We start from the raw sequence: 12,593 nt of genomic DNA on the forward strand, positions 1-12,593 counted from the left end.
TCGAGTATTCTTTGCGAAACCTGCCTGATCATTTGGTTGTTTGAAGTCTAAGGTTGTCCTGACACTATTAGCGATTACCTTCGTAAATACCTTGTAGGCAACAGACAATAACCTGGTCTGTCTGTAATTCTTCAGGTTCTTGACGTCTTCTTTCTGATGAATTAAGATAATGCTAGCGATTTTCCAAGCTCTAGGTACGCTGGAGGTCACAAGGCATTGCGTATACAGGGTGGCTAGTCTGTCGAGCGCAATCTCTCCGTCATCCGTCAACAAATCCCGTGTTAACTGATGCTACCAGCTGCTTTCTCCCTTTGCATTGCTCCTAAAGCTTTCTTTACTTCCTCCTTCGTTACTTCCGGGATGATGGCGCTTTGCCGTATGGGCTTAAAATTACAACTATCATTTGCCTTACGATCGCCAACCTTTTCAAACGATGTCCTAAACAATATTCGGCAAAATGAGATAAATACGCGTGGATAGCCAGGGACAGTTAAACTACACTTATATTCGTTTGTAGCCAGAGTTGTGGCACGACTTCGCAGCACAGTACACTTTCCACATGGCGCTCATCTTCACAAAGTCCTTTCTAAAATCTTTGCTGGCGGTTCAAGCTCAGCGGGAAATTTAGTGCATTTTACCTGGTCGCCAATCTCGCAGCTCTCTCGGCTGGCTATTCAAAAGGGCGGGAGTAACTATATTTCACGTGCGCAAGGCACTTTGCAGTAAAACGGCGAGTTGAGCGAGTTGGTACATCTTGAGAAAAAAACGGCGCAGGAACAGGGACACAAGAAAAGAAGTAGCAGCACCTGTCCCGTCGTCTTCTTTTCTTGTGTCCCTGTTCCTGCGCTGTTTTTTTCTGACTTGTTTGCACTTTTTCTTTCCAGCCACTTGTGACTCCTTTCAAACTATCTTGCGTGCAAATATATAATGGGCATTGTGTTTCGCTATTCTTGGACAGTTATAATTCTACTAAGCCAAGGTTGAGCTGTGTTTTATTACTGCCGGCGTTGCGCTACTATCGTGCAGAGTGTAGCGCTACTAATAGCTCAGGCATGCCACTTCCATCATGCCATAGCCCTGCCGGGAGAGAGCATCGATGAAAGAGTGCATGATCAACCATTGAGTGCTACTAAACCTCTTACTGGGGCACCAGAAATGCACAAGGAGACAAAGAATCAATTGAGGAAAACGCAGAAAAAATATCAGATAAAAAATGATACGGCTATACGTGTCAAGAAAAAATTCATGCAGACTATTAAGCGTGAAGAAAAGAGTGATGAAAAGAATAAAAAACCTGTACCCTTTCCTTCAATACTACTATAATGAATCTATTTACAGTAATGTAAGATTTCTTTTGAATGCAGAAGGCTTCAAAATTAGGCTGCATGAAACAATACCTTCTCATTTTAACAGCGATGTATCTGAAAACGTCGGGGGACGGGGTTCGCAATCCACTATATCAAGGGAGTATGGGTGTTTCTGAGCGAGCTCCCATGTATATTCTGCGCGCATTTAGACGACGTCGACCTTTCGTGCCTACAGCCTCTCAGTTTGGTACAAGGAGTCGCAGGTTTACTATCAGTCTGCGCGTGTCCCTTATGCTCGGCGATCACCTCTGAGAGAATAAGCATAATTCGAAGCTGCAACAACATTTGCACGCTTCTTGAAACACGGCTGTGATTGCATGAGAATGCCATAGTGCCGCCATGCACATCCTGCCAGTGACTCAGTGTCGTGTCCGGTCGCTGTGTTGAATGCAGCGAAGACGCACACGGTACTTTTAGACTTCGTTTATTTAAAGCCGATGAGGGTGCGACCAGCGTCGACCGAGGCAGGAGCCGAACTGGCCGCCCGAAGAAAGGAGGGAGCTGAGAAGCGTCCACGGGAGGGAGTGGCTTCCCAGAACAGGAGGAGGGTGCGGGGGGCGCACCGTGGGGGGGCATCTGGTGACAGCGTGCGACGAGGGGCAAGCGGTCGTTAGGAGGAGGATGCGAGTGGTCGTTAGGAGGAGGATTGAGTGGTCGTTAGGAGGAGGACGCGGGGGCGCACACACACAAAAGCAATAAGGGGACACAACACTTCCTTCCCCCTTAGAAAGTTGCCTGGTATCGTGCAGGGGGTCGGCGCTCACGCGTGGAGGCGCGCTGGCTTTGTGCGCTCGGGGGAGAAACACTTGTAGGCTGGCTGTTGTTCGCTGTGTCTCCTAGGTCTGTCCTGGGCGAAGTCTCTTTTTCCGAGAAGAGGTGCCAGGCTATGTGGGAAGATGGTGCACGTGTTCTCTCCGCTGGCGGACAGCTCTCAGACGGCGTCGTAAATCTACGTAGCTGGTTGAGATGTCGGCGTGCTACTGTGCCATGTATGTTGACGAGCCAAGAGCGCAGGCCTATGCGTCTGACAATTGTAGCTTCCTCCCAGCGTGGCTTTTTCAGAAACTGTCGGGCGAGGACGCGCTGCCCCTCATTAAGCGTGCCGCAGCGCGGAATTGCTTTTTCTTCCCGGAACGTCTCTGCCTTTGGCTCGGGGAGGATGGCTGTGAGCTGGGTTCGCATTTCACGCTCGAACATCATTTTCGAGGGGGTCTCGCCTGTTGTGCTCTGAACCGTCGTGTGCTGCTTGAAGAGAAAGCGCGCAAGGCGGCGCTGCAGCGAGCCTGTCTGATCTCTTTCAAGGGCGCGTTTTAGCTCGGCTACGTAGCGCTCGGCTTGTCCGTTTGTCGCTGGGTGGTAGGGGGCCGATGTAACTGATGAGATCCCGTTGTCGCGATAAAACTTGAGGATCTCCGCAGACACAAACGGTGTTCCGTTGTCCGACACTACCTTGCGCGGCAGGCCGAACGTTGCAAATAGTGATCGGAGGTTGTCAATGACTGCTGCCGAAGTCGTCTGTCCCATTTGCCTTATCTCAAGCCACTTTGTGTAGGCATCTACGACCACAAGGAAAGTGCAGCCCTCAATTGGTCCTGCAAAATCAATGTGCAGTGTGTGCCATGGTGTGTCTGGCTTTTCCCATTCTGGGACAGGAGCTTTCGGCGGGGCGCTCCGGCTGCTCTGGCAAGGCTTGCATTCTCGCACCACTGTTTCGATGTCGTTGTCAATGCCAGGCCACCACATGTAGCTTCTGGCACACTTTTTCATTGCAACGATGCCCCGATGTCCGGCGTGGATGAGAGACATAGCTTGTGCGCGTAGTTCTCTCGGCATCACAACTCGGGACCCAAATATGATGCAGCCGCGATGGGTGCTCAACTCTGTAGCTCGCCTGCGGTAAGCGTCGAAGTTGTCCCCTTTGAGTTTATGCACGTTGCCTTGTTGAACAGCTGTGTAAACTAGCCGGAGAGCTGCGCACTTCTGCGTAGATGCTGCAACTGTGCCTGCTGTAAGCGGAGGTTCTGGCAGTGCTTCGAACATCAGAACGTCTCCTGGTGGAAATGGTTCGTCAACAGTTGCGTCTAGTGGCAGACGGCTTAGCGCATCGGCGTTTTGATGTTTACTCCCATTGCGGTAGACCAGAGCGTAGTCGTACGCTGAGAGTTTGATGGAATGCTGCGTCGGCTCGATGACACCTTGCTGCTCCAGTTTGTCCAACTCTTTTTCAACTGAATCTCGGAGAGCAAACGGCACCGGCCTGGCCTTCAGAAATTTGGGTTGCGCGTTGTCCAACAACTCCAGTGTGACCGGGGGCCCTTCGTTTCCTGGAATCTCTTCCGAGAATACTCTTTCGTATTTCTCTTGCAGTTGCTCAACCATGTTCTGGCTCGGCGTCTGGTGTATGCCGCATGTCATCACGCCTAGTGGAGAAAACCAGTTTCTCCCTAGAAGGCTTGATCCTGTGCCCTTCACAACAAGCAGAGGTAGCGTATGGGTCTGGCCGTTGTAGTTAACCTGCACGTTGGCAGAGCCCAATAGTGGCAGATTCTGTCCTGACCACGTTCGCAGGTGCGTGTCGTCTTGTTGCAGGGCGGGTGCGTCAGATGGCCATGAAGTTCGGAACGTGTCCTCACTGATCAGAGTACAGGCTGCGCCGGAGTCCACCTCGAACTTAATCAGCTGGTGATGTACGCTTACTTCTGTAAAAATCTTCGGTCGCGTGCCGAGATTCATGGTGTTCAGGTCGTACAACACAGATGGTGTTGCTGATGTTGTTCCATGGAGATCAGATAGCGGCGTATTCTCTGAGGCGTTGACGCTGTGATTAGGCTGGGAAGGTGACTTTATCTTGGCAAGTCTCCGTTTCGTAATGCATGCTCTTTCGATATGCCCTCGCTTGTGGCAAAAATTACACGTGGCTGACTGGAATCGACATCCCTGGGGGTTGTGTTGGTCGTCACACCGCCAGCAGCGTTGTGCCTTTTTGACCGATTTTACAACAACAGAAGGCTTGCGCACCTGGTTGCTTGTCTGGTGTACCGGCTCGGTGTTCCGGCGAATCCCTCTCTGCTGGTGACCGGCGCTCTCCGCTCGAACGGCGATGTCGTAAGCTTTGCTGAATGTGAGGTCCTTCTCAGCGAACAGGCGCTGCTGCAGTGACTCGTCACTCAGTCCGCACACAAATCTGTCGCGTAACATCACGTCCAAGGGAAGCATGGTGGTGTTAGCAGAAGAAGCTGCGTCTCCCTCCTGCCCGGTAGCTGTTGTCGACAGCGTTCCAAAATTGCAGTCGGCAGCGAGCTTCTTGAGCGCGGCTACGTAGGCGCTCACAGTTTCTCCTTCCAGTTGATCTCGTCGTTGGAAGCGAGCCCGGCTGTAGACCTCTGATGGCCTCGGGTCGTAGTGCTTTTGCAGCGCTTTTACGATGTCGTCGTAAGACACTGCCGCTGGTGTGCTTGGCTGAATAAGGGCGCAGACAGTATCGTAGGTCTGCTCCCCGCACAGCGTCAGCAGGTTGGCCCTCTTCAAGGCTGGGTCTGTGATGTTGTTAGCTTCAAAGTAGAACTGAAGGCGTCCAACCCACGATGACCACGATGAGCCGTTGAATTCTGGTATCTGATTGGGAAACCCTCGCGTAGCCATGGCTTGTCAATAGCGTTGCGTAGCGCGGGTCGAATCCACTTTCTCGTCGCCACTGTCGTGTCCGGTCGCTGTGTTGAATGCAGCGAAGACGCACACGGTACTTTTAGACTTCGTTTATTTAAAGCCGATGAGGGTGCGACCAGCGTCGACCGAGGCAGGAGCCGAACTGGCCGCCCGAAGAAAGGAGGGAGCTGAGAAGCGTCCACGGGAGGGAGTGGCTTCCCAGAACAGGAGGAGGGTGCGGGGGGCGCACCGTGGGGGGGCATCTGGTGACAGCGTGCGACGAGGGGCAAGCGGTCGTTAGGAGGAGGATGCGAGTGGTCGTTAGGAGGAGGATTGAGTGGTCGTTAGGAGGAGGACGCGGGGGCGCACACACACAAAAGCAATAAGGGGACACAACACTCAGATACAGAGCTGGTTGCCCCTTCACTTTCAGTGGCGGCCTGCACAGAAATATTATCCATTTGCAGTGGCAATCTGTGCTCCCGCTATGTTATGAATCACAATAACTCAAATGGCGTTGATAGAGTTTTTTTCCGTGAGAATAACAAGGAAGTTAATCGCACAGTGAAGGTGCTACTTCTGGAAAAGGCTGCTGAGCCACGAGTAGATGGGTCGAATGGCACTTGGAAAAATTCTGCCATCGCATTTATGAAATTGTTTCGTTTTCAAAATTTGTACGAACTCCCCAGCGAAGAAGCGACATGTGCGCAAAAACAGCGAGTTAGCGGACGGCGCAATGGAAACCTTGAATGAAATGTTTAGCAGAAACATGAGAACTTTGAGCACGACTGGTAAATACGAATTGCAAGATTCCGCCTGAAAAGCCAGGCGCTTATTTTCACGCTGATTACTGATTGCTTTTTCTTCCTTGAAAAGGATATCGTGACCCACCTGAGTCCATCGTGGCTCCCTGTTTAACAGAGAGATTAAGGCAACTGCGATTCGTGAACTGCGCTCGATTCCTTTGTAGCTAGAGAGTGGAATCAAGCACACAGTGCTTTTTAAAACGTAAATATACTGCCGCTCTTCAATTCAAGGTTTTTCCGTTCTTAGTAAAGCGTCTCGATTTCAGTCAGGGCCCTGCTGTGGCTGGTTGCACTTACACAATCTGTTGACAGGAACAGTAACAAATAATCGTGACTGGTGTTCGACAATTGTGAATAAAGGATGCCACCTAATTTATCTCATTCTGGGAAATGCTGTATCAATCTGCTAGACGTTACTGAATAATGCTGATCGTTATTGAAGTCGTCACAGTTAGTGTTTCGTCGTATATTGGAGGAATGGTCCTGTGTTCTCTTGTGCATGTGCTGAAGGCTCAACCGCCATGTGTACGCACTGTTAAAAAGGTGGCCTAAGAGGCGAGGGGTGACAAGACTCGCTGGGACAGGCGCAGGACAGGTGATCTTTACGCGTTGGTCATTTTTGCCCGGGACGGTGTTTCACAAGGAGCCTAGCGGAAAAAATAAAACGACAAAATGAGTAACCAATGTTACTAAATACCACAGTTATTTGCTAGTTTTAATCGCCGCCGCTTGCTCCTGCTAAAGTGGAACTCACAGTAAAGTTTTCTCGCATGTGAAGCGTTAACGTGTCAGCACTTGAGACGCGATAAACGCTAATAGAATTTCACTTAACATGTAGTCTATGCACAGTGCTTTGCCTAAAGGTTCAATTTCTGGTAAGGCGCCGCGGAATTGCATTTCTTCATAAGGAGACTTCAAGGATTGGAAATAATTATTGAATTGTTTCTTTCGTCTTTAAAACTCTCTCCATGTCATGAACAGAGAAGGGTTGCAATGTCATATGCAGGTCTGCCTGGAAATAACACGACTGCGGTAATTGAAGGATTCACGGCATTTTCGTTCACACGCAAAATATTTTCATTTTCATGCTGCAGCATTCAGTGTGCAACTGCAGCGCTTCGAGGGACCGCTCCATCCGGATTTTGGAGGCCCTCTCGGAAAAGATTGCACGATCTGGCGTCAAGGCTCACCAGAATGGACTCAGCCTGCAAAAAATACGGCGAATCTTTCCGTTTACGTCATACTGGAGGTCGCCAAGGGGTCTCAAAGGAACCGAATTGCACGTGGAGAACGTGTTCCCTCTATGTGTTGAGGCCACATCACTTCGCGTTTTGTTCGGTTCCGAAGGCAGCCACATCCAGTCTCAAGGTACTCGTCTTGAAAGCCGACAATGCCCTGAGTCCGAATCAAACCGCTGACAGCATTTTCATGGCATTCCGGAGAATATATCGCGCCGTCCTTCCCGGGGCCTACTGGAGCGACAAGCTTGGGTCCAATTACACCAAGGTGATCATTGTGCGGCATCCGTTTGAAAGACTGGTCTCTGCGTACTTGAATAAAGTCAGGACTACCAATCCCTACGTGTGGGGAGCCAAGCTGTTGTACCAACGAGGATTCGTAGGCAGTGGACCAAATGGAACATTTACGTTCGCAGAATTTGTGGAGAGGATATTGAACGAGCCCGTCACATACTGGGACCCTCACTGGACACCCTACACGACCCGATGCCAGCCCTGCACCATGAGGTAACTCGTTCCTTGCCTGTGCAGGAAAAATATGCTAGCGTTTACATGGTAATCAGCACTGTTAGAAACCAGCGTCTAATGAAAGATATTCCTGTTTACCTTCACCTTTTAAGTAAAATTGTAGAGTGGGTTTTAAAACTAAGGTTACCTTGAGATCAATTCATAAAGTCCACTTACAGGATCGAGATTGCTTCCTAGCATGACAGAGTAATTGAAAGGCCTTCATGCATAATGAACGCCCCGTGGTGCCCCAGTGATTAGCGCTCTTGGCTAATAAGCCGGAGTTTCCTGTTGCGATCCCGACCGCGGCTGCCGCGTTTCGATGGAGGGGACACGCAAAAGGCGCCCGAGTGCTTTACAATATCAGAGCAGTTAAAGATCACCAGGTGGTCGAAATTATTCCCAAGCCCTCCGTTACGGTACTACATTCTTCTCTTGTACTTTAACTGCAGTTCTATCCCTTCCCTTACGGCGCGGCTCAGGTGTCCGCAGAGATGTGAGACACACTGCGCGATCTCATTTCCTCAAAAACCAGTTAATATTGTCATTAATAATAATAATATATTTAGTTACCACGAATATTTAGTGTCAGCAGGGTTTTTTTCTTCCACTGATATGGTCACACATGTATGCGTAAGGTAATAGAGTAGTCATGGTTTCTTTCATAAACGCATTTCTTTCTTTCGTCTTCTTTTATTTTCAGTTCTTTGAATTTCTTTTATTATTCCCCTGTTTTTACTTTCCGAAAATGTCTATACCTTCATTATGATCGTGTTAATTGCATCAAATATACTGTACATATCATGGGTTATTTTAACCTCCCAGTGTTAACCTGGTTGACTAGGATCTGCGTTCCAAAAAGCTGTGAGGTTCGGGTAAAAGCTAACCACCTTCTCGAATTCTCAAGCTTTGCGCAGCTCCAACTAAAAACAATTGCCTTCCCCACTCAAAAAGAAGCCTGCTAGACCTTTTTCTGACAAACGCCATCAATTCCACTATCTCGGAACCTCTACCAGTGCTGGCGCCGATCTCTGTTGGCACCGTCCATGCGAAGATGTTGTTGAATCTTCAACTGTAATTAACCTGGCTACGTCAATGGGAAATTACGGGGGACTACGTCAGTGGGGTCTACTTAGGACGGTATAGATACTTGGGAAATGCTGATTGGGAAAACGCAGTTTCTTTTCAGAAACGTGCGCCCCTAGAGCTGCACAAAAGAAGAATTGCAACTGCAATGGCCTCATACATTCTTATACCCCTGCTACACGGGCGTTTCGAATGCCTTCCAACCGAACGTCATTCGACTCGACTGCCAAACGTGCGCTGCTACACGACGTTTTTGAACGGCATTCGGTTGGAATGACTTTCCAGTCGAAGGAGCTCCGCGGAGACATTCCAGATTTTGGAATGCCTTCGAAACGCGACACAGCCCGAACCAACCAATAGCCGTCGCCGCCTCCGTCGCTTCGCCCCGCCCACCGCCGCGCGACTGCTTTCGGCTCTGTGGCTGTTCATTTCGATACCCGCTACTCGCTTTTTTCTGCTGTTTGTTTAGCAAATTGTTCGTGTTCCGTCTAAGTGAGTGCTTGCAGATAATAGTACACCAATGAACATTTACCGCGTGTGCATGAAATTTCCCCAGGAGTGCGCCGATGAGGACGACTGCAGTCATACTACTGTTTACATTGGTTTACATCGCTTCGTATGAACAGCTTGTGCTCGTTTGGAAGACACAAAACGAAATATGCGCTTTAGTTCTATTAAATAATCTCTTCTCTTCTGTACCAATTGTACCCTTGCTTGTTTACGCAGTGCGACAATCTGTGGGAAGCGCCGACGCGATCGCTCGCCTGAGAAACACTTGACAGCCGGGTTGTTGACATCGGATGATCGGCGCTTCTCGCTAATTTTCCCGGCTTCCTCCGACATGCCCAGTACTTTATTTTAAACTACTTTATCCAGAAGTATGTTTGGTGACCGTTCGCGCTAACTGATATGGCCTAACTTGTTAGTCACAAGCTAGCGGCGGCGACGACTGCTGCTGGCCGTAAAGCACTGCTCGGCAGCTCGAGTCACACCGCCGCTTCCCGTTCATCGTATGCGCGTCCTGCGATGTAAGCAATAGTTGATTTCATGTCACTGTTGTCAAAACTACACTCGTTGGCCATTTGCATTCGGTAAAACTTGTGAATTCGTTCTTCACAACCACCGCAATCACCGATCCAACTTTGCGGACTCGCTAGGCCTAGTCGTCGCTGAAGGGAACGGAGTCGTCGTCGGCTGAAATTGATTTGGCAAGTGGTTATCGCTATTGAGTGTCCAAGTGTGCACATGTGTAATATAGCCGTTCGTTTCGCTTATTTCCAATACGGATAATGTATAAGCGCGCATGTATTCGCACTGTCCCCTCATCAGCGTGTTTTCGCTCAGCCGCCGAACTCCCGAGGGCATGAAGGCTGACCGTCCGCCGATCGGATTCGTCGGTGTCGTTTAGCCAAAAAACTTGTCCCACTACAATCATGTTATAGTAAACTAGATAGTTCACTATAATCACATGATGCTGTACACCGTGATAGTGCCGTTGTCGGACTAGTGTGACCGTCGTCGTCGTTGTACACTGAAAACGAGCTGAGAATTTCGAATGCGTTTGGAAACTGCCGTGTAGCACCGCGGGAGTCCGTCGAGTTCGAATGCCATTCCAAGTCTCGAATGCCATTCGACTCAGATGTCATTCTAAAGTACCCGTGTAGCACAGGTATTAGAAATGTGTTAAAAGGCTCAAGGTATCCGCACTGGTTCCCCGCCTATTCGAGGAAAGAAATTCGCAGAAAAACTGCGTTGTCATCGATGGTATCATCTAACGTCACTTCATGAGTGGTATACAAGATACACTGCTTATCGACATGAGGAAAAACGCCTTTACCTCGATACGGAAGAGGGCAAAAAAGCCTTAAACAAGAAATAGTCATGCGTTTCCGAAAATCTTTGCAACCGTGAGGCCGTCTGTAATAAATTTGCCGATTATTTAGCAAACGTTTATGCCGAAGCTCCAGTCGGCCCAAAAAGTTAGTCCTTCCTGAACAAAACGACTTTTTCCTTCCTGTTGAGAACATTCGTTCTAGCCAGGGAGAAGCAGCTGTACGCTCCCTGCTAAACAAAAAAAATATTGGTGTTCGGACGAAATCGCGATGTTTGTTATAGTAGGCTGCGTCGGCGGTCATACACATGTTTTAGCCCACGTTTTTAACTTAACCTTGCACCTTTGAGAATTTCCATTCTGCTAGAAGCCATCACTAGTTTTGCCAATACACTAAAAAGGAAGCTTGACCGACGGGTGTTAAGCTATAGTCCAGTTTCTCTGCTGTCATCTCTGTCGACCGTGTTTCTCATACTTGTTCACGCTTCTTTTTTCAAGAATAAGCTAAACAATGAGCAACACGGCTTTTTACCTGGCCGCCTTTTAGATAGTATTCTGGTTTCGTTTCTAAATTATATTACGCCAACTTATTTGAATGAAGAAAGAGGCCCACGCTATATAGTTTTAGGAAAGCAATTTAGGAATATGTTAGGAAAGCAATTCACTTTGTTAGCCATTCGTTGCTACTAGAAAAACAGCGATTCTACAAACTATCGCACTTCTTTTTGGGCGAGTTGGTGCATAATTGATTTGAAGAAAATAGCACCAGAGCATGCAAACCACGAAAAGACAACCCTATTGAAAAAACTCTGCGTGAGTTTGCACGAGAACAGTGATTTTTGTACGATCACGTTCATTTTGCACACAAATGCGCAGAAATTGTGCGTTACCTGTACGCATTCTGTGCGTCCTGTGTGTACATATGCGCGTACTGTGAGCTGATAGACGTTCACGCACACTCTTTGCGTGTAAAAAATCGTGGACTCTCGTGGAGAACTCTCTGTACGTGGACATCTGCGTGCTGAGAGGGGGCTTGCCGAAGCTGTGCGTGCTTATGTGCGTACTGAGCAAGCTCAGTGAGGCTGCGTGTGGCCATGTGTGCGTTTGCTTGCTTAGTAGCACCTTGTCGAGACTGTAAAGGCCCATTTAGGGTGAAAGCAAACAAGGTTCGAGCATTCAGTTAATGATTACTTCTCAATAATGAGCAATAAGCTCACGTTTTGCTGTTTTATAATTTTCGTCTTGGCGTAAGTACCCATTAATCATTTTCAACTTCAGCAAACAAATAACCAAAAAATTATCTTTTAGTGCAAAATGGTTTCCTTGGATACTGCAGGGACCTGTACATGACAACATGCACACTGAGCAAGAGCTTGTCAACATTGCAAGTTTATAGTAAAATAATGTAAAAAACAAGCTGCTAATGACTCTTACAGCATCCTTCAGTTCTTCCTTTAACCAATCCTGAAAGTTACAGATATCTTATAGATGCATGATGAAAGCCATCCAGAGCACTTATGTTGTTGCCCGTCATGCAGACAGCCATATTTCGAAATCAGAAGCAACACAACCATTTGTTGCTTGCACTCGAAAGGAGTCAATCAATGGAATAACTCTGAAAGGGCAACAGTGTTTGTTAGGTGCAACAAACAAGCTTGGGGATATAATCAGGTTCAATCAAACATGACGTGCAGAAAGCGAATTGTGAGCTGTAACAGGAATGTTACGAGGCAATTTCCAAAACCATTTCCAAAGCAATTTCCAAAGTCATTAGCATAAATTTACATACACGTAAAAAGGCCATGTAAGCCTACACGAAAAGACAGTTTTGAATTCACAGTTGGTGTCAAAAGTTCAGAAATTAGTGCCCTCTCTCAAATTCAGTGACAAATCACAGATCGATTAATTAATTCCCAGTATGGCTCCAGAACAAATCCAATGAATCTCAAATGTGCGAAGTATATATACCACACATGTTGCCTGATTAGCACCAGCATTGCATGATGCATGACGAAGTATCACACTCTTCATTCTTTATCAATCTGTTTTGAAATTTGCACTACCACAAAGACCATCTGGATGTGCTATTATTCCGTCATATTGCTGAGAGTCA

The 12,593-nt window shown here is 48.1% G+C and overlaps 1 protein-coding gene across 1 annotated transcript in view; it reads left to right on the plus strand.

Moving 5' to 3' along the window:
* The first annotated feature begins 6,811 nt into the window (after positions 1 to 6,811).
* The window catches only part of LOC149326450 (carbohydrate sulfotransferase 9-like), a 32,071-nt gene continuing 26,289 nt past the window's right edge, over positions 6,812 to 12,593 (plus strand). Inside the window, exons 1-2 of the mRNA XM_089564581.1 lie at positions 6,812 to 6,824; positions 6,933 to 7,563. Coding sequence (XP_089420707.1) covers positions 6,812 to 6,824; positions 6,933 to 7,563 — 644 coding nt within the window. The remainder of the gene's footprint in view (positions 6,825 to 6,932; positions 7,564 to 12,593) is intronic.

Source organism: Amblyomma mixtum, chromosome 10 (assembly GCF_055824585.1).
Source record: "Amblyomma mixtum isolate Tamu chromosome 10, ASM5582458v1, whole genome shotgun sequence".
NCBI classification, from domain to species: domain Eukaryota; kingdom Metazoa; phylum Arthropoda; class Arachnida; order Ixodida; family Ixodidae; genus Amblyomma; species Amblyomma mixtum.